General features: G+C 38.9%; 1 protein-coding gene across 2 annotated transcripts; it reads right to left on the bottom strand.

Annotated features, from left to right (window-relative positions):
* Nucleotides 1-5,876: 5,876 nt before the first annotated feature.
* Nucleotides 5,877-18,009, bottom strand: DDX18 (DEAD-box helicase 18). Of its 2 annotated transcripts, none has more exons than XM_037397973.1 (14): nucleotides 17,812-18,009; nucleotides 17,489-17,671; nucleotides 16,350-16,493; nucleotides 15,714-15,849; nucleotides 15,131-15,231; nucleotides 14,819-15,018; nucleotides 14,616-14,730; nucleotides 12,532-12,671; nucleotides 11,524-11,685; nucleotides 10,566-10,718; nucleotides 9,737-9,850; nucleotides 8,750-8,806; nucleotides 7,244-7,421; nucleotides 5,877-6,617 (listed from the first exon to the last, which is right to left on the bottom strand). In XM_037397973.1, exons 1-14 carry the CDS (start codon nucleotides 17,927-17,929, stop codon nucleotides 6,475-6,477), a joined length of 1,944 nt encoding a protein of 647 aa, XP_037253870.1. In that variant the 5' UTR covers nucleotides 17,930-18,009; the 3' UTR covers nucleotides 5,877-6,474. The 2 variants fall into 2 exon arrangements, with proteins under 2 accessions (XP_037253870.1, XP_037253871.1); XM_037397974.1 differs by having other exon boundaries at nucleotides 6,475-6,617; nucleotides 17,489-17,665.
* Nucleotides 18,010-20,218: the final 2,209 nt, after the last annotated feature.

The raw sequence follows: 20,218 nt of genomic DNA, 5'->3' as shown, positions 1-20,218 counted from the left end.
AGAGCTTCTAGTAGATGCAGTTTTATTCCATCCTCTGTTCTCTGCTAGCTCTTTAATAGAAAACCAGCCTCCTTTATAAAGCATTTTTCAGAAAACTCAGGTCATATAAATCCTGCAACTAATCTGATAAATACCTAGAAAAAAATTCACCTCAAGGGAAAAACAAACCCTCAAAGGCCTTTTGACAGCTGGTTACTTATTTTTGATTGAAAATATGATGGAGTATCTAGATGTCACATAAATGCTAGCTAGTATGGATTTTATTAATAAGCAAATCTTTCACAGAATACTTCTCATTCAAATACCAGTTTTATGTAACCTATGAGGATGTAAGCCACTAAGTGGAAGGTCTGCAAATACAAGGGACAGAAAGATCTGTATAGCTAATGAATTAGGTTTGCCACAGGGGTGCGTGCGTTTGTTAACAGATAATGAGCCCTAACACAGCAGAGGCCAACACATGAGTACAAAGGGGATTTATATAGTAGCAGGTTTGTTAACATTAAGCTTTGCTCCTGTTGGAGAGGCCACATAAAACAAACCCTCAACTAATCTATAATTCAGTAAAACTGATTTGTTTGACCTCAACTATTGGCTTCTGCTACTGTCAATAATCTTGAGGAAGAGCCAGACTTCTCTTTTTTTTTAGTTATCATTTTGACTATGTACAAGAACAGGGCTTTCCACTTGTAGATTTTAATATTTGTGTCCATTTCAAAGTTAGTTAGGAATCTACATCCATTGATTTCTATTTCAATTGGTGTTTGAGAAAGTTGTGGTGCCCAAATGCCTTTGATTCTTGTTCTAGCTTACTTCAAACCTGCACAGCAACTCTTTTCACATTTGTCTTAAGTTTGGTAGAAACAGCCTTCTTTCCTTGGACAAAAAGTGTTCACAAAATGTTCCTCATGTGGGCCACCTATCACTACTAATTAACTCCAATGTCATTATAATGTGGAATGAACGTAAAGCAAGATCATTGTGTGAATTTATCACGAGTACAAGTCTGGAATATGCATGTGTGTGGTTTATTTCTCTGTGCAATACTTCTGAATGGACAAATTTCATACCCATACTCAAAGAATTCTTTGGATGAGTTTAAGATTAATTAAAATCTGTACACCTTATGGATTACCTTGCACCTGAAATAGCATTGGTGTGGCATCACCTTGAGTAGAGGATCACTGCAGGTCCCCTCCAATTAAAAATATTCTATTCTATTAAGTAACTTCCTTATTTATAAATAATCCTTTGCTGAATTTATGTAGAAAGTGGGACAGAAAAATATGGAGACTTTACATAAAGTTATAGTAGTCCATACTTGCAAAGCACCAGAAAAAAATCAATAAAATTTTGCAATGAAGTAGGAAATACAATGTTTAAGTAGTCATTTAACACTTCATATAGTTTTGTTACAGGCCATCTGCAGCTAGGGCTTGGTACAGGTCAAGGATTCTTTTTCTAGTATTAAAGAATTACCTCTTTTAGTACTACAAGCGGTTTGGCTAACTTTTCTTCTGCCACATTTAAGAGAGAAATGTAAAGCTATCAGTGAATACAATTTTTATGGAAATATGAAGTTACTTCATGGTGGCTTTTTTTTTTTTTTAAAGCAATGTAATTTTAGGGTTACATTTATGCTTTCAAATTACATTTTGTAGGTATTCGTGTTACTATGTACCTTCATAAATTCATTCTCAGGTCCATTTAATAACAATTAAAAGAAAGGTGCCAGGCAGAACTTACCTGCTACTCAAGTCTGCTTTCCCTTCCCATACAGAAAGGATTTTAGTAACTAGAAGCGACAATATATCAAGAACACCTATCCAGAGCTTATAAGGAAGACTCAATAGGTCCTACAAATTCACATTGTCTGTCAACCCCTGTGAGCAAACATTTAGGTTCAGTTATGTAGAGTAACACATACAATATTCATGTAATTCTCAACATTCGTAGGTGATTGCAACAACTCATAGAGGAGCTCAGAAAGCTCGGAGCATCTAAACATCTTTAGATGACAGCCAAAATAAAGAGAAACATTTGGAAGAACTTTTGGAACTGTTATACAAGATTTTGCAGAGCCTGTAATTTTCTTTTTTTTCATTTTGACCAACTGGGAAAATACAGGAGATGGCTGTTTTTTTCAGTGTTGTAGCTTACAAAAGTGTTTGGGAAGATAGACTGCTATTGTACAGTGTGCTCAGATATTTTTTTAAAAAGTGAATGCAGTTCTTAAGCTAGATGACACCAATATAACAAAGTAAGCATGTGTCTAGACAGCACCCCGATTTTTCCATTTGTCTTCCATTCTCTCAGTGGCATCCTTCCTATACCTCTCCTCACAACTCCATATCAAAAGCTTATCACAGTGGCTAAAGAGAGAGAAAAAAAGGTAATCTTTTCCCCACGTGGCTGTGCAATAAAGAGATTTGACACAAGCAACATTATAGTATTTATGACTTTGATGCAAGCCAGCAAATTTTTTAGAAGCAAAGAGCATTCCAGTTGAAAAGGCTGGATTCTTATTATCATGGCTCAACATCTTCTATAAATCTAGGGCAAAAAGTAGCATCAAAAACAGTTGCATGAATTCTCTTGTCAGGACAAACAACTAAAATCCTGAGGAAACCGAACTAGTACAACAAACGCCAAGAGCACACAGATTTTACTTTGCATGCCTAGCCAGTTTATTCCAGGCTTCTTTCAGCATTGTTAGTTTGAACAAAATACCAGCCCACCTCTTAAGGGCTAATAACTGGCTCTTTTCTAGTTGTTAGGTTTTTAGATCTCTGTAAAAGCCCTTGTTAAGTTTTGGGGGGGTTGAATTAACTGGACAACCATCCTCTAAACAGAACATTGGTAGAACTGGGGGGAAAAAAAAAAAAAAAAAAAAAAAAAAGGAAAAAAAAGTCACAGACCTGTGCTGTGTCCTGTCAGTAGCCAGCCTTCCTTCACAGTGGGAAGAAATTGGAGACCTCTACTAAAATGTGTGGTGTTTTTTTTTTTTTTTTAAATCACATAGTCCTTTTCACTCTTCCTGTGAGAACTTGCTTCCCCTAAGCCTTAGATTACTGGCTTGAAAGCAAATCATTACAGTACCTAAAGCTTACTTAAACTGAGTCAACTCATACGTGAAACAAAAGGGCTAATTACTGCCAAAATATAAACAACTTATTTACCGCAGACCTACATAGATAGCATCTCACCCAGTTCTCAAGTATTCTTGCTCTGTGCTGTCAATAAACATGCCCTCTAGCTGCGACAAATACGATGGCAACACTTTCTGACTAGTCTTGTGCTTGTCTGTAACTCGGCAGCGTTATGGCACAGGAAACTCGTATCATGACAAGATTTTTCATGATTATGAGCAGTAGGCTCAGCAATGGAATTCTCCTTTATGGGCCTGTTCCAGGAACTGTCAAAAAAATCTTCCAGTTCATGCAGGACAGTTTTGATCACCCTCTTAAGTGGTTTAAAGAGTCCAATTTCTTTGTCAAGGTTCTCGGATAAAGAAGGCAATTTCTCAAGGCACACAATATTAGTCCCCAACCTATCAGTCACTGTTATGAGACAAGCCTTGAGAGTCTGATGGCTGAGGTCTATTAACTGCTCACAAGATTGATAACAGGGTAAGTTGCAAAGGAAACAGATTTCCAATCAGTTTGACAATCTTTTAAACTTCTTGCAACACCATAGTAGAATAGATGCTGCCTGATACACACAGATATTTCATCAGAAACTATTTTTCACTTATGATTCCATAAACAAAAAGAAAGGTAACTGCATCTACACAACCCAGGAAGCTGGAGCCCTGCTCTTTCAATTCCCACTTAGTCTCAGCTCAGGAATTTATCTTCTGCTTAATCAGGAAATTACAGCATAAAATAGCAGACTATGTAGCTACTACAGGCTGGGCTGCTGTTACATGTTTATGTTTATGTAACAGCATTAACTTTTTTTTTTTTAGGGTAAGCTAGTACTACTCTAGACCAACACCATCCAGTCTTTTCATCTCCTAGATGAGATCACTTCAAAGATTTTTTTTTATTACGGTATATAAGAAAAGGCAAATAAAATGTACTAGGGAGTTGTGCAGACTTGTGCCAAACTCCTGTTTTTCAATTTCCTTGTTTCAGACTTAGAAACTGACAGTGCCTCAACTCTTCTGCAAAAATTAGGTGGAGCTGGAGGTTGTCCAGCTGCTGGGAAAGCAGTCAGCTTTCTGCTCCCAGAACAAGGAGCAACAGAAAAAAGCCGTTCTCTGTGAAGTAGATTTTTGCCTACAGAGCAAAGTAGCCGGAATTCTGATGGGCTTTTAAGCCCAACCAGTTCTGGCTATGCAGCACATGGTCAGACAGGTGGTCACTGACTGTGCCCATCATCTCAGCTTTTTTCCTGTTCCAAACAAATACTCCACACTACTTCATTCACACTGCTTGTTCCCACATAACCACGCTCTGATCTTTACAGTGGTTTACTGTAGCTTTGCTTACATCTCTTTCCAAGTAAATGATTTTGCAGTTCATCTCAGTCTGTCAGAGTTAATTTCACTATAATGTAAGTTAATTCCCATACTGTAACTGCACAGCTTGCAGATGTAGACAAAACCCCTTAACTGTATGATGCTGTAGATCTCAGAGGAAATTCTTAACATGTGCTATTAATGAACAAGCATGAGAACTATTTTGACATCTATTATTTATAAATATATAAGAAACCCCAGAATCAAAGATTAGAACGCAATGCCCAGGCATCACCTGCTTAGTATTGCTTACCCTTCAGAGCAGATTTTGCTTTTTCATTGCAACTCTGGAAGCATAAGACACTCAAATCCTAGTAACAAAATTAATCTACTTAAATATTTTGACCTATCAGAAGTCCTTAATATCTGACCAATGGTATTACGAGTTTTGAAAAGCCCATTAGGGCTTAAAGTCAGTTGTTTCATAGAAAAGGGAAAAAAAGGCAAAAGAAGGCAACACAGTTCTAAATGATGAAAGCACTGGAACAGAATGGTCCTACTGTTTTCCCCAAACCCCAATCCGGTTTCTCCAAAGGTCAAAAGAAAGTTTGCCAGTGTTTTTCTGCAATACTTCCAACGCACATGCCATAGTTTTAAATCTGACATGCTACTTCAAAAGACCTAAGGAACAACAAACAGCCCATTTGATACTGGAATAACTACATATGCTTTTGTATTTATAATTGGTCCTGGATTACATTTTAGATGTAAATTAAAAGCTGTTCTACTGTAATCACACAGGGCCCAGATTTCTGGATTGTGACATTTCTTTCCTTGCATTGACAGATTTTTAAAGTACTATTGCCCACCACCACTGTAGCCTTGTAAGAACATACCTACCTCTACAATTGTAGATACGAAAACAATACACGTAATAGACTCTACTTTGGCCCAAACGTATTCTTTTTGTAGTTAGTCTCCACTTTTCTTCTGTTTGCAATGTGTATTCCCCTCCTCTTCCACTGCAGTCTTTCTATTTCTCCCTCAAAATATTCTTCGAGTGTATTTATATCCCATTTCAATTACCGAGTCTCCCCACCCCCTCAATCCTGTGGTAGTATCTTGGACCTAATAAACTAATACTAAGAAACAATTCACTTTTGTACTTACAAGAAACCAGTGCAAAAACTCTCACTGCATCAAGGTTATGGAGCATTTTAAAAAAACAGTATCTGGGCTAAGTGCTTCAATTTATGCAATTTGCGTTTCTTGATTCTTTGCATATTCATAAGTGAGTACACTAGACTACCAGATTGATAAATTCAGATTTAAAGAGAACAGGAAAGAAAACCAAACTAGAATGTTACCATTTTATCACAACATTAAAAGAAACAAGTGTTAAGCATGTCTCAGATGTAGTTTAAGAGATTTTTTTTTAATCTTGGACACTGTACTTGTAATACAGATATGACTGAAATGAATCATAAGTTCATACAACCTTAATTATTTATAGGTATGTTCTGTTCTAAAGGAGTCTTCCTCCATTCTTCAGCATATTTGATGGACAGAGCAGAGATCTGTAGCACTAAAAACCCTAGTAATGATTCATGTGATTTTTTTTTTAATCTTAAATCTTACACTGTAATCTGTTGTATTGTGTAATCCAACAATTTTCAGAGGCCTGCATAGGAAAAAAGGGTAAATGAAGGAAATTCTTCTATAAAACCTGGGTTTTTTCTTTAATAAAAAGCACTATAGTATTGACTTAAGGTAATTATATTCAGCTATCTTTTTCCTTACAACAAGTGTGGCAACATTAGCTAGCCATATTCTCCCTTTCTATCTTTAGTCTGCCTTCCAATGAGTCTTCCTGTATAAAATATGTTCCCAGAAACAAAACCATAAAGACCCCTAAAACGTGAATAGAGCAGTTTATATTGGAAGTAACTCCAAGATGGTTTTGATCAAGGTAGTCTATTCCAATGCCACAAGCCATTTTAATGAACATGTAATTAACGAGAAAACTGCCGACGGTCCGATTTCTTGCTGATGTGTTTGAAGATTTTAGCTTTGTGGACATTCTTTGCTTTCTGGTAACCAAATCCCCCACCTCCACCTCTTTTCTGTAGTCTTCTGCCATGGTTGCTGTTAACATCTGGAATTTTATTGGTTAAAGAACTTAAAAAGGAATAATTTGAAATGTTGCTTTTTAGATATTGTAAGGGTTAATAATGTGAGAAAAAGTAGCAGCATTATACAAAAAGCTGAGTTGCGTAACTACAGACAAAACTAGAACTTTGTGCCTGTGATTGTAAATAATGCTTTTATTCCTCCAGTTGTCCAGCTAAGTTGGCCAAAGTACTGCTTCAAATTCCATCCACTGGCAGGTTTGATAGTAGCCTAGATACAGTCTTCTATTTCATGCTCTTGCCCCTCTGTTTCAATATTCCATGATTATTAAACTTAAACACTTACCTTTCAATGAAAGTATTTTACATGGATGAGAAAAATACTCTAGAAGATGTATGCATGTATGCATTCCAGTTATCTGCCACCCCACAGCAACTGAAGTGCATACAGCATGTACGTGCACTAAGACATAGATGTTTGTAGGCATTTTTTGTAGTTTTAGTATTTGGTATTTAACATTTTCTTTGATGCATTTATGCGATTAATAGCAAAAAAAAATCATCAGGATTTGAAGTAGCATAGGAATTATCAATGAGTTGCATTTAACATAACACAGAAATTCAGCTTTGAAACACTGTAGTAAAAGGATACTGAGGTCAACAAATGGAGGAACTTTAAAACCAAATGAAAGGCTGACTTTGGGAAGATCCAAGTTATTGACATTATAGATCTGCTTCAGAGAATGGGAGTCGTAAGCTCTAATGTAAGCTTTGTATGCTTCCTGGGCTGACTTGTGAAGGAAGTAGTTCTTCTCAATCAGTTTTTCCAGCTGGTGAGGGATAAAAAAACCCCAAAACAAAATAAGAGGCATATCCAATTATAGCTGTACCAAACGTATAAATCATATTCAAGCAGATTATTTACTGTGTGAGCTGCAGTGACATTCGCTATTCATTTCAGCAAAATTGCCCTGTGACAGTAGAGTGAACATACATATATCAGAGTGCTTTTATAAATAGAGGCACAAAAAAGCCTGAAGCTGAATTACAGTACCAAGCCTCAGCAATATGAAAATTTAAAGAAATATTAAATTGGGTTGTCCCTAACAAGCTAATCGAGGAGTATACAACTGCAGCCACACCACAAAACTGTGTATTGAGAATTAATGGACAACAACAGTATACTTTTATGTCAGACATCTAAACTGTATGAGTCCATGTAATTCTATAAGTAGCCTTATCCATTTGGTGCAAACGCATCATAAAATAAGCAGTATTAATTCTAACACAAAAATGCAGATGCACTAGTGTAGACTAAGACAATTTATTTGTTGTGGGCTAAGTTCCCAATAATCTTTTGGTCCAAGTGCCTCATTTGATGTTTAATGTATATATTAATTCAGCACACTAAAAATAAGTTACATTAGACTTCATTACTTCCTAATACATTTGTAACTAGGATCATCTTTCTCTGCAAGGACTGTCTTCACTGCTTCTAGTACTTGGTATTTCAAATTTAAACTGCAAAGAAATTTTACAGAGCTCTTATCAGAATAATGATTCACAGGACTAAACAACAGTAGAAATCCACATCCACAGAATTATCTACACTGTTCTTATTCAACTTTGTGCTCAATGACTATTTTTGTAGCACTGGAGCACAGAACAGGTTTAGCTGATGCTGGGCTTTATTAACACCAGCTAGTTAAAAATACACCTGGACTGCACACTAACATTTCTAAGTGTTGATACTGGCTCTCTTTCTGCACAGTGAAGTCTAAGTAAATCATCTTTTAAGACATATGTTACTCACAATTAATCTGCAGATACACAACTATTCAGTAAAAGCTACCAAGCCCCTGTTTGCTATGCCAGACAAGAACATTCTGTTTAAAAGTTGAAAGCAGGTTTACATCACCGTGGCTTTGTGATGTAATGGGAAAAAACAATTCTTACAAGCAAATAATGATGACAATTTAATACTAGCTATTAAAAGGGACAATATAACAGAAGGATTTACTGCACAGTACTCATCTACAGAAACTTTTCTAAACAAGTGTATGTATTCTTAAACTGCAGCCATTATAGACTATAAATTTCTCCACATAAATTATTACACAGGTATTCAGAGTAGCTGTAGTATGAAGTCATTTCATACCTGAGACTGGATGTCTGAAATTTTTGACCAAGAAAATTCAAATTCACTTAGTGGTACCTTAAACAAAAAAAAAGAAATAAAATATAAAAATTATTTATGCTGTGTAAATAGTGAACGTGTTTAGGACCTAAGACCTGTTGCATTACAGAAGATTCATTTTTTTAATACCACAGCTGTATCATAGAATTGTTTAGGTTGGAAAAGACCTTTATGATCAGAAAATCCAAAGTAAACCCAGCACTGCCAAGTCCACCACTAAACCATGCCCCTCAGCCCCACATCTGCATGTCTTTTAATTACCTCCAGGGATGGTGAATCCACCACTTCCCTGGGCAGCCTGTTCAAATGCTTGACCACCCTTTCAGTAAAGAAATTCTTCCCAATCTCCAATCTAAACCTCCCCTGGGGTAACTTCAGGCTGTTTTCCCCTTGTCCTATTGCTTGCCTTTACATCGATATGCCAGTATTATCACTTCCTTTAAGCTAGAATAGTAAAGGTGCTCAGTATGTCATGTAATTTTACCACTCTAGCTTTTGCTTTAGAAGCTATACCACTTCAATTATAAGTGGCAAAAATCTGGAGAGCAACCAAAAAACCGTGCAGTTTGTTCATACTAAAATGATTATGTTTTGAAGAAAGCTATGCTTCTTTTGGAATTAAACAATATGGAACTGAGTCTTTAAACAGAAAAAAAACCAAAACCTACAGAAGCAACTTCCAGGTTTTTTATTTCCTCTGGATGGTCAAACTCCCAGTATCCTTCCATAGAGAGGTCACAAAAAATTCATTTAATTTTTACTAACACAAGTTGCACATTCGCAAAGCTACTGTATGTACACTTAATATTTACCTTTGTGTTGCTGACTTTAGTCTAAACAACAGAACCTATTTGCTTAAAAAATTAAAATGTTTGATTGTTACAGTTTTTGCCTTTAAAAAACCTGTTGCACAGTTTAAAAAACTTTAAAAGTTAGACATAAGTTTACCCTGGCTTGTTTTAGGTAACGAAGAAAGCCCAGTTCTTCTGGTCGTAAAATGAGCAGAGCGTGCCCTCTACCATTTATGCCTCTGGCAGTTCTACCAACACGATGAATATATTCCTTTTGGAAAAAATAAGAAACAGCAAGTCCAATCAGTCTTTCAAACATGTAATAATCAAACAGCTGCACACCCCACCCTCCATCCCCCCCGATTTTAACATTAGTGTAATACATAATCCATTATTTTTTAAGACTTTTTCTTAGCACTGACACATGGATGAGGGAAACTTAAGTGCTGAAGACGCAAAGCATAATTAGGCTGAGACAGAATCCCTGACTAAAAGTATTTTACCTTTTACTGAAATAAAAAAAAAATCTCACTCTACTATAAATGAAAATAAAACCTTGCTTTTGGTATATTTGCTGTATATGTCAGAATTGAGTTTTTTGAGGTTTGCTTGTTTACACTGGACATTTATTCAAATAAGAAAACCCCAAATTTCCACTGCAAAAGCTGTTAGGAGACAGTGATGCATATTAGCTCATACTCCTCCTGAGAAGAGTTTTGTTGTTTAACTTATTAGATTTCAAATTAATTTAACAGCACAAAGAATAAAGTTTTTAAAAGCAGCTCTTAAAAAGGTTAACAAAGGTCTCAGCTACATGGAGCATTTCCTAGGAGCTGGTCAAAGAAACAGACAAAATCAGCAGTGAGAGATGAACATGGCTGAATCCTGGCCTCTGTCAAGCAGCAGTTTCAACTTTTCTCTACAACTACATTTGTAGCTACGATTTGACTTGCTGCTGCAAAGTTTCTCTTATCTCCTTAACTTACTTTTGGATCATCTGGAGGGTCATACTGGACAATCCAGTCAACTTCAGGAATATCCAATCCTCTCGCAGCTACATCAGTGCACAACAGTATTCCAGATTCTGCATTACAGAACTGGAAAAATGTTGTAGTACGTTTGGTTTGTTTCTGCTTGCCCTAGAAGGAGAAGGGAACAGACGCATTAATGATGAACTATCAACTGAAGGGGAAAGAAAAAAAAAAAAAAAAAGTCTGCCAACTTGTAAGCTTAAATCTCATTTCACATACTATAGCACTGCCAAAAATGTAAAATAATTTGAGGCATCTTTCTGTATAAAAAGGACATTTGCAAATCTAGCAATAAGATAGATTACAGGTTAAAAAACAATCAACCAACTACCATACTTGTATCAGTTCTATCAAAGTATACCAAAAAAACCTCCACAAGAACAAAATTAAAAAAGGACATTTATGGTCAGTTATAACTGTTTCATAAACTTTCAGTCAATTCTTTCTCCTAAACTACACATTTTGTGGTTTTGACAAAATATTTTAAATACTCATCCAAATGGTAAGAACTGGCATAATAAAACCAAACATCACCCTGGCCTTAGAAAAAGCACACAACACTTCAGAGATCACAGCACTTGAATTCCTCTGACAATAGCTTTGCTCCACAAATTGAGTTTTAGTGCTTGTAAAAGGCAACCTCTTGGAAGAAAACAGAAAGCTTTCTACACATAGAGCATAAATTAATATCAGTGTTCAGTCCTGGTCTGGAAAATAGCAAGATTAACAGTATTGAGGTGTTGTTATTATACAGTCTTTATCTCCTTCCTCTACAGACTAATCGAGATCATCATCATTTTTCTGAACGCGGCATCTTTTATTAGAAACCGGACTGAAAAAAACAAGGCAAGTATGTCAGTAGCAACTTACAGGTACCACTACCACATTAAAAATCAATGAATAAAATACTTACATGAATGGCCAAAACAGGCAGATCAATATAGTTGAGTAGTTCATAGTGGTACTTTACTGACATACATGAAGAAAAAAATACCATTAGTTTCTTCTTCCGGTTCTTCTTGAGGAATGTGAATAGCAAAAGGAATCTTTTTTCAGATGGACACACGACATATCCCTGGAAATTTTTAAAATATTGTTAAATAAAGCAGTATGGAACAAACTTTTGTTTCAGCAATACCATTAAATCAGGGAAGTGTTATGTTGTGAAACAAATAATTCTTCCAGCTATACTGGGCCAAACCACTCTGTTTATGGGCTGTCCCTCTCCTTCGTACATGAAACTCCTAAAGATGATAAAGCTGGCAAGAAACTTCTGTACTAACTTGAAATATGAAGTAATTTTAAATTAAAATTACTAGCATAAGTTCAGTGAAAAGTAATTAGTTTACACAATAAAAATTAATTTCCAGAACTTTCAATTACTGACATCAGGCATGAAAAAAAACTGCATAGGTTCCCTAACATTTTTTTTTTATGATGTCAAGAATTTTAGTTTATGGAATTCTTGCTACTGGTTTACTCCATTAAGGTAATAGCTAGCTACCGGTAATTTTATAACAACATTCATCATGTCAACTGCACAAACACAAACTACTGTGCAACTCCATTTAGCTACTATCTGCAGCAGCAATAATGAAATATATCTGAAGTGTATTTATCTCTAGTAACCAACATGAAAATAGTCAGAAAGACAACTGGAGTGTAGGTGTGTAATACAGGTAAGAACAGACAAGTGTAACTATATTACTATTTCATGAGGTTTTATATCATGTGTCCTGCAAACAATGACTAGATACACATAACTTACTATAGTTAGGAGACTAAATAAAGCCCTTCAGGCAATTGACAGCTTTTGCCCATTAGAACGATAAATGCATTTTAAGATAGCGTCTGTACAACCCAGTTAAAAACATACTGGACTTCACAGATCATATTCCTTTTAATAACATCTGTGCTTTACCTGTTCAAGACCATCTACTGTTGCTGTCTCCTTGTTATCATCAACCCCAACGTATAACGGCTCTTTCTTCAGAGAGATCTTTGCCAGATCTTCAACCTTTCTGGTTTGTGTAGCAGAAAAAAGCATTGTCTGTCTGCGCTCTGAAAAAATATTTATTTTGAAAAAGACAGCCTCATTTTTTGAACGAGAATTCAAACAGAAAGTCCATAAAATCTCCAGCTGCAAACTCCCCTACTTTTTTCAATTAAATTCGAGTTTAAACATACTGCTGCTGACAAAGAGAGGTGTAGTTGTATTATGGATCGTACAGTATGTTTACTTAGGCTGCCCCTACCCCCAAAATCCTAACAGCTATCAAAACACAGTATTATCTCTGGGAAAATGTTAATAACTATTTGCAATCCAATTTAGATACAGACCAATGATTTACATAGAGACCAACCTTGTAATTCTAACTATAAATCAGTTTTACTCCCATATTAAAATGCTTGTGTTAAAAAAAAAAAATTCATGCTGGACTGTGCAAGAAAAAAAAACTTACAAAAGCGCATTGTTACTGTTTGTCTCGCAAAATCAGTCTTGAACATACACGTTTGTGCATGCTATTTAGTCATGTGGCAGTCCATCTGTATAGGACCTCAGTGACTTCAAAGGTCTTAGAGCCCGTGTAGGAAATCTGCCTGCCTGTCATCTCTTAGCTCAAATACACATCCTGATCCTGTAACATTTTCTTGTTACACAAGTACATGGAAAATGCAGACTTAGCCTGTTCCATTTCACAGCTGCAAGAACAGTAGCAATTGTTCCTGCTGAACAACTGGTGCCACTGTTTTTGAAAAACTGCTTTTCTATTTCAAAGTGTCTGTTTCAAAATATAATTTACTTCCTAATGAGACAAAAAATATTTAAACTCATGCAAAGTAAAAATTTCTTTTATCTGTAATTTTCCACCATGAAGAACACATCGTTTTCCTACTTCCATTTTTAGCACTGTTCATTAACAGTCCTTATGGGATGTTATTTATTACATTTATATATCTGTATTTTAAACACGCAGATCTGCATTTAAGATGTGGAACCTCAAACTATTTATCACTGCTTTTTCATGTACTGTTTCCATGGGGTTTTTTTTCTACATTTTGAAAGTTAAAGGGAGAGAGCCTGTTTGGCTCTGAGAATGTGTTTAATACATCAATTATAATGAATAGCTAAATGAGAAATTAGGAGAAGATTTCAAGGCAAGTACTTCATCACAGAATGGTTGGGGTTGGAAGGGACCTCTGGAGAGCATCCAGTCCAACCCTCTACTAAAGCAGGTTCACCTAGAGAAGGTATCACGGAGTTGCATCTAGGTGGGTCTTGAACATCTCCAGAGCAGGAGACTTCACAGCCACTCTGGGCAGCCTGTTCCAGTGCTCTGTCACCTTCAAAATAAAGTTCTTCCTCATATTCACACAGAACTACTTCTATTTCAGTTTGTGCCTGCGGCCCTTGTCCTGTCACTGGGCGTCACTGAAAAGAGCCTGGCCCCATTCCCTTGACACTTGCCCTTAAGATACTTGTACAGATGGTAAGATCCCCTCTCTGTCTTTTCTCCAGGCTAAACAGGCGCAGCTCTCTCAGCCTTTCCTCATAAGGGAGATGTTCCAGTCTCCTAAGCTTAAACTGCCTTAAACTTCCCTTCTTAAACGTCCTTAAGATACTGTTCTTGGAGGTATGAAGAAAATTCAAACTGCAAGTCAGAAGACCTTTTCCCTTCTATTTAAGCCTTATTAGGAAATAATGAATTGTAGGAAATAAATGGGCAGCGGAAGATGAATGAAAGAACATAGATGTTAAACTAAAAGGATCTTACATGAATAAAATTATATTCCTAAAGTGCATATGAAAACTCTGTCCTTCAGATGCATGATGTAAAATAAAGTAATATATACTATCAGAAGAAAAGGACAGAGTAAGACAACCACTCTGAAGTGCATTTACAGAACTATAAAAATTAATGACTTCTCTTATAATAATCGAGTCATAAAGGATACATAATGTTAGTCAAATGATTTCCAAGAAAGACAGATTTTTTTTCTTACTTGGTAGAAGTTTTATGATCTGTTTCATTTCTTCTTCAAATCCAACCTCCAAGATACGATCCGCCTCATCAATTACCAAACACTGCAAGTTCTTATACATGAAACCTGGAGTGTTCTAGAAGATTAACAAATTCAGAGCCAGACAAGGACAGGCGTTTTATTATGTTTTACTAACACAGATTAGACATGAATATTTTATCTACCTGCATATGATCCAGCAGTCTTCCTGGTGTTGCCACAATTATGTTGATTCCATTTCCAAGTTTCTGTACTTCTGCAGATCTGTTACTACCCCCCATTATCAGACCATAGGTGTGAACATGATGATTCATAAGTTCTTTAAGAACTCCATAGGTCTGCATAGCAAGCTCCCGAGTAGGAGAAAGAATAATAACACCTGTTCCTAAAAAATATATCAGACAAGAGTAAGTTACAACTTGTCCAATCCCCCTCCCAGCCATGTCCCTAAATGGCCATGCCACAGTAAAATTCCACTGTGAAATAAAGAGCCTTACCGTTTCTAGGCATGAATTTTAGCTTGTAGATGAGCTCTACTGCAGGAATAAGAAACGCAAGTGTTTTGCCACTGCCTGTTTTTGCAGCTGCTAAAATATCCCTGTATACAGCAAAGTTAGAAAAAGTAGTATTTAGTTGATCGTACAGAGAAAGGAACAATCCTATTCTGAACAACAGTGACAATGTAAAAACGTAACAAGGCTTAAAGAAAACCAGTAGAGTTGGTATTAAAGAGTTTGGTGGCAGATGTAGTCCACAGTAATCTGTCACTAGTGACAGCATGAGACAGCGTCTTTGAGACACCCTGATAAGAAGACTAGTGAAAACAGACTTCTCTGCTGCCAAAGCCAGATGCAAAGCAGTTTCCATGAGCTTATCCTAAATACTTTTCAGGTGCAACACAGATATACTTTGTTCACTTGTATTAATGTCTATAAACCAAATACATAAAACATATGAGAAAGTATTTTAAAAACCCCAACAGTTTAGCTGCAGAAAGTCACATTTCATGTAGTTAGCTTGCTAGCAAAATTTACACAACATATGGGGTCAATATAGTGATTGAAAAGATGTATTTCTTACCTGCCTTCCAGAAGCGGCTTAATACTTTTATGCTGAATTTCAGTCATGTGTGTAAAACCCATGTCATTTATGCCTTTCAATGTATTCTCACTGACAACACCAGCCAGGGAAGTAAAAGAATTGTCTTCAAAAGCACCTGAAGAAAGGGGGGGAAAAAAAAATAGTCAAACTTATTCCTTCAATTCCATCCACTGACCTAGATGAAAAAAAATTAAAGGACTTTTCCTTATTCCTTTCTTCCATAATATCCTAAGACACTGACAAAATACTCCCTATTAATGTGTCCCTAAGAATACTACAAAGCTGTTAAAACACGAATGCACTGCTGCTCCTGCCAAGTTTACTAGTCATACACCTCCATCTTGCTCTTAATTGACTTTTTCCTCTGCAGTAAAACATTATGTGGGTATATAGGTTTTTAAATGTTTTCACTAGCAATTTTAAGACTAACAAGAGTGTGCATATAATGCAAATTTCAAAGAACAGTAACTGAGTGACAACTGTACAGTTGCCAGTGTCATGTCACTGACATTCAAACATCTGACTTATAAAACTAATTTGAAAACTGAAACTTGCTCTGGAAGAAAGTGTCAGACCCTGGATTTTTGCACACGTGAAAAAGAGAATGCAAGATACCTGTTACACCTAATGGTAAACTGGGCACTTCATCCTCCTCTCCCTCCTCCTCCTCCACTTCTTTCTCTCCAGAATCCTGCTTATCTTCATCTTCTACCTCCACAGATTCATCTTCTTCAGTTTTTGCTTTTTTAGTTTCTGTATCTAGAATGTTATTTTACAGTAGACAAGTCAGAGATACGAAGGATATGTTCATCATTAAAAGTTGTTCCACAGAGTGAATTTCTTTAGGCTATAAACCATGTACAAATGTCATGCTTTTTTCATGGTGTGGGAGCAGGGCAGGAGAAGGGGAGGCAAGTTTCTGTGGAAATTTCTGAGGCAGACAGCAAAAATATTCCTAAGCTCCTTCCACACAATCCACTTTGCATAGTAGAATAACAAAGCTTAATGTATATTATATGACATTTTCTGTGGAAACATGATAAATTATCCTTTAACAAGTTACAAAATTATTTCCTATCTGTAATGCAGCCATCAACTTTCCAACACAGTTTGTGCTCAGGACATGTGAAATGCAATGTCTCCGTTCTGCTTTAAATACCTGAATCTGCTGAGTGTGACAGCACCTCTTTATCTGCATAACCGTAGTAAGTGGCACAAAGATAAATACTTAAGGGATAGAAGCTTCAAATACCTATGTGCGTATGTGTCTCTATACATATATACATGTAAAAATATACACAGATGTAGCAGCGCTTGTGGGGTATAGTTTTTGGGGGTAGTTTTCCAGCATACTTTAGTTTCATAATACAAAGCTGTTGCCCAAGGTGGGATGCACTGCTGGAAGATGTGCTGGCTGCACATTCAAGCACTGACGGCACCCAGCTGTCAAAGCTCTGCTTTGGGTTGACGTGTTTGATATCTATTATAAGCAAGCAAACAACCATACTTTGTGTTATAAAACAGAATCCTATGCAACAACTGGTTGCTACTGGTTTAGTATGTATTAAAGCTCCAAAGTTACAGCTGGAACAGGACCGGTAATGCCGAGGACCTCCCGGGCACACCAGGGTGCTGGCCACAGCCGGGCCCACGAACTCTGTCCGACAGGGCGGAAACCGACAGTAGGCGCTTTCCGGGGTCCCCAGGAACACCTCAGTGCTGAGGGCCTGGCTGTGTTTGTCACGCTAACGTACCGCCCTGAGCATCAGCCGCCGCCTTCCTCTTCTTCTTCTTCTTCTTCCTCGCCTCCCCGCCGCGGGGAGCGACCGCCGCCTCCCCGCGCTCCTCGGCCGCCGCCGGCTCTACCCCGGGGGCCTCTGCTTCGGGGGCGACCGCCGCCGCGGTGCCCTGCGATGCCGCCTCGCCGGGCACGGGCACTGCACGGCGCGGGGGCACGTTCCGGAGAGACAAGGGGGGGAAAAACACAACATCAGCGACGGCTCCGCAAGCGCTCGGCCGGGGAGAGGCCCCGCAGGGCCGCCCGCCCGTCCCCGTCCCCGTCCCGTCCCCGTCGTACCTGCCCCCTCGGCCTCCCGCAGCTTCAGGTTGCGCTGCCGCAGCTTCAGGTTGCGCTTGTGGATCTTCCTGCGGAGCAGCCGCATGGGCAGGTTGCCCGCGGCCACCGACACCGACATCGCCGCCGCCCGGCCCCGCTCAGCCCGCCACGCGTGGGGGGTGCAGCGCGGCGCACGCGGGCCCGCCGGAACCGCCGCCCGGCCGCCAGGCCTGATGGGCGGCCCGCAGCGCCCCCCGGCGGCCCGGAGGTGACAGCGCCGGCCGGCAGCGGCTGGGTCACCCCTGCGGCGGGGCGAGCCCGGGCACGGCTACCGCGCCGCGCCGCCTGTCCGGCCGTGGGCGCTTGTCCCCGCTGCCCGTCCCTTAGCGCCCCGTTTTACCCCTGGGAAGGGACTCGCTGTCTCCGCCACAGGCACCCGTTACCCCACAGCGCCCCTTCGCCCGGTAGCGCTGCCTCCGCTGGTGGTTACAGGTGCTTAACTCCAACGCGAGGAGTTATGTTCCCGGGCATCCATCCACCTGCGCGGTGCCACATGTAGGAGAGGTGGTTTCAGGTACCCCCTGCGTGCCCTCCCGCGGGCAGCCCCTGCCTCCCTCCAGCGCCAAGCTCTGACACTTTCGGGCCGGCAGGACCCCCGGCGCCGACCCCGGGGATAAAGCACAGAGCCGTGCCGTCGGGGCGGTCCTGCATCTTCCGTAGCCGCCTGGCCCACTGCCGGCTCCTCCTGATAGCTGCGAAAAACGTGGAAACCCCCTGGGCTTTCAGTGCCAGCCAGCGGGCCAGGTCTGGGAGCCGGCCGCTTCCAGGGCACGGTTTCTTGGAGCTCTGTTAGGCAGCTCTTTCCAGCTGGAGCTCCCAGCTGCACCTCGATTCCAGTGATCGGCAGCATGACTTTTCCTTTTGCTGTCCTCCTTTTTTTTCTTTTTTCTTTTCTTTTTTTTTTTTTTTTCTGGCTCTGCATCCTCTTCCACAGCGCAGTTCCTGCAGCGCCCTTCCCATCCTTCCTGACCAGCAGATGGCACAAACAGTACAGGGATTTGCGGCAGGTTGCTTGGCTGTTTTAACCAGTAACCACCCTGTTAGAAATCTGAACTACAAACTGTAAGGTTCAGCCTGCAATACCTTGCTGTAAGGCAGAATAAACTGCAGAACTATTACTATAGTAATTTCGAAGTCTTTCTTGCATATAACATTTATTTTTTTTTAAAGCTATTGAAACAAAAGTAATTTTTCACCATCTGTAGTTGTTGTCTTGCAGAGCCTGTATGGATCACAAGGATGAGATCTAAATTTGTTCTTCAGAGTATGAATTGTGTGATCTTGTCCAGACTTTCACAGACTGGATAACAGGTCTGGCCACTGGCTAATTCAGTTGAAAGGGTAACTGCCATCTCTATCAGCCATGTTTGAAAATAAAGTGAACTGTCCTCTGCAAGAAAGGCTTTTGGTACAAAACTCCAGGGGAACTTGGTTCAAGGCTGAATTTTAAGCAGGTAAAAGTTCCTTACTGCAACTCAGTAATTTAAGTTCTGGACATGTTTCCTTCCTGGCTACCTTATATTGTGTGCACAGAATGTTTTTTTTAAGTAGATATGGGTTTGCTCTTCCTAGTCTGTACTTATTTATACATATGTGACTAGGTTTGCTATTTGGATCCAGGTTTAACACAGGTGATGATCCTTTCTGAAATACAGTCATTGCACAGATAGAGTGAATTAAACATCTGGGCAGGAGGTAGCTGACACTAATACTTATGCTGAGGGTGTCCTTCAGGCATCGTATGGTCCACGTGTTCTTATCTTAACCAGGATCATTGCTATTTTGCTTTCATCCACATCATCACATCCTCAGCTCTGCCAAGAATTAGGACCTGGAAACACTGATCAGGTAAAATCCTAAATAAAGAGCTCACCTCAGTGTCCATGTTGGGTCCCAGCTGACTTGGCAAGTCTTTGTGAAATTGCATTAGTGTGGCATGAGGCCCAAACTGATAAACTGTCCTGAGAAGTTATGTTAGATGCCACTGAGCAGAATATATTGGCTACGTCAGTTGGCTATTATCAGCATGGCACTCAAGGAAAACTTTGTTGTGTTTGTAGATAAATGATGATCTTGCATCTGTGTAAACAGATGTCATGGCATTAAGTATAGGAACTCAGAAATTAGAGGTTTCATTAGGTGGCAAAATATCACGTGCTCCAAGATTGCCTTGTCTCAATATCTTGTAAAACATGTTGGTAAGAGTTAGCAAAACAGAATGCTTCTCTGGAATTTTCAAAACATGTTTTATGAGCTTCTTTCTTTTTGTCTTTGTTTTTTCTTCAAGCTGCAATTGTGGAAAGTTACAAACAAGAAGACTCAGAAGGCAATAATGATAATTTTATTGTGACAGGTCTAGGCAATAGTT

The sequence above is a fragment of the Falco rusticolus genome, chromosome 8 (assembly GCF_015220075.1).
Source record: "Falco rusticolus isolate bFalRus1 chromosome 8, bFalRus1.pri, whole genome shotgun sequence".
In the NCBI taxonomy this organism is placed as follows: domain Eukaryota; kingdom Metazoa; phylum Chordata; class Aves; order Falconiformes; family Falconidae; genus Falco; species Falco rusticolus.
This window is presented reverse-complemented; position numbering and strand designations above follow the sequence as displayed.

Coding starts and splice junctions, on each gene's coding strand:
- DDX18 (XM_037397973.1), bottom strand. CDS start 17,929: ATGTCGGTGTCGGTGGCCGCGGGCAACCTGCCCATGCGGCTGCTCCGC. Junction 15,850..16,349: donor TTTACCATTAGGTGTAACAG/GTATCTTGCATT, acceptor CCCTTTCTTCAG/GTGCTTTTGAAGACAATTCT. Junction 7,422..8,749: donor TTTCAGACATCCAGTCTCAG/GTATGAAATGAC, acceptor ATCCCTCACCAG/CTGGAAAAACTGATTGAGAA.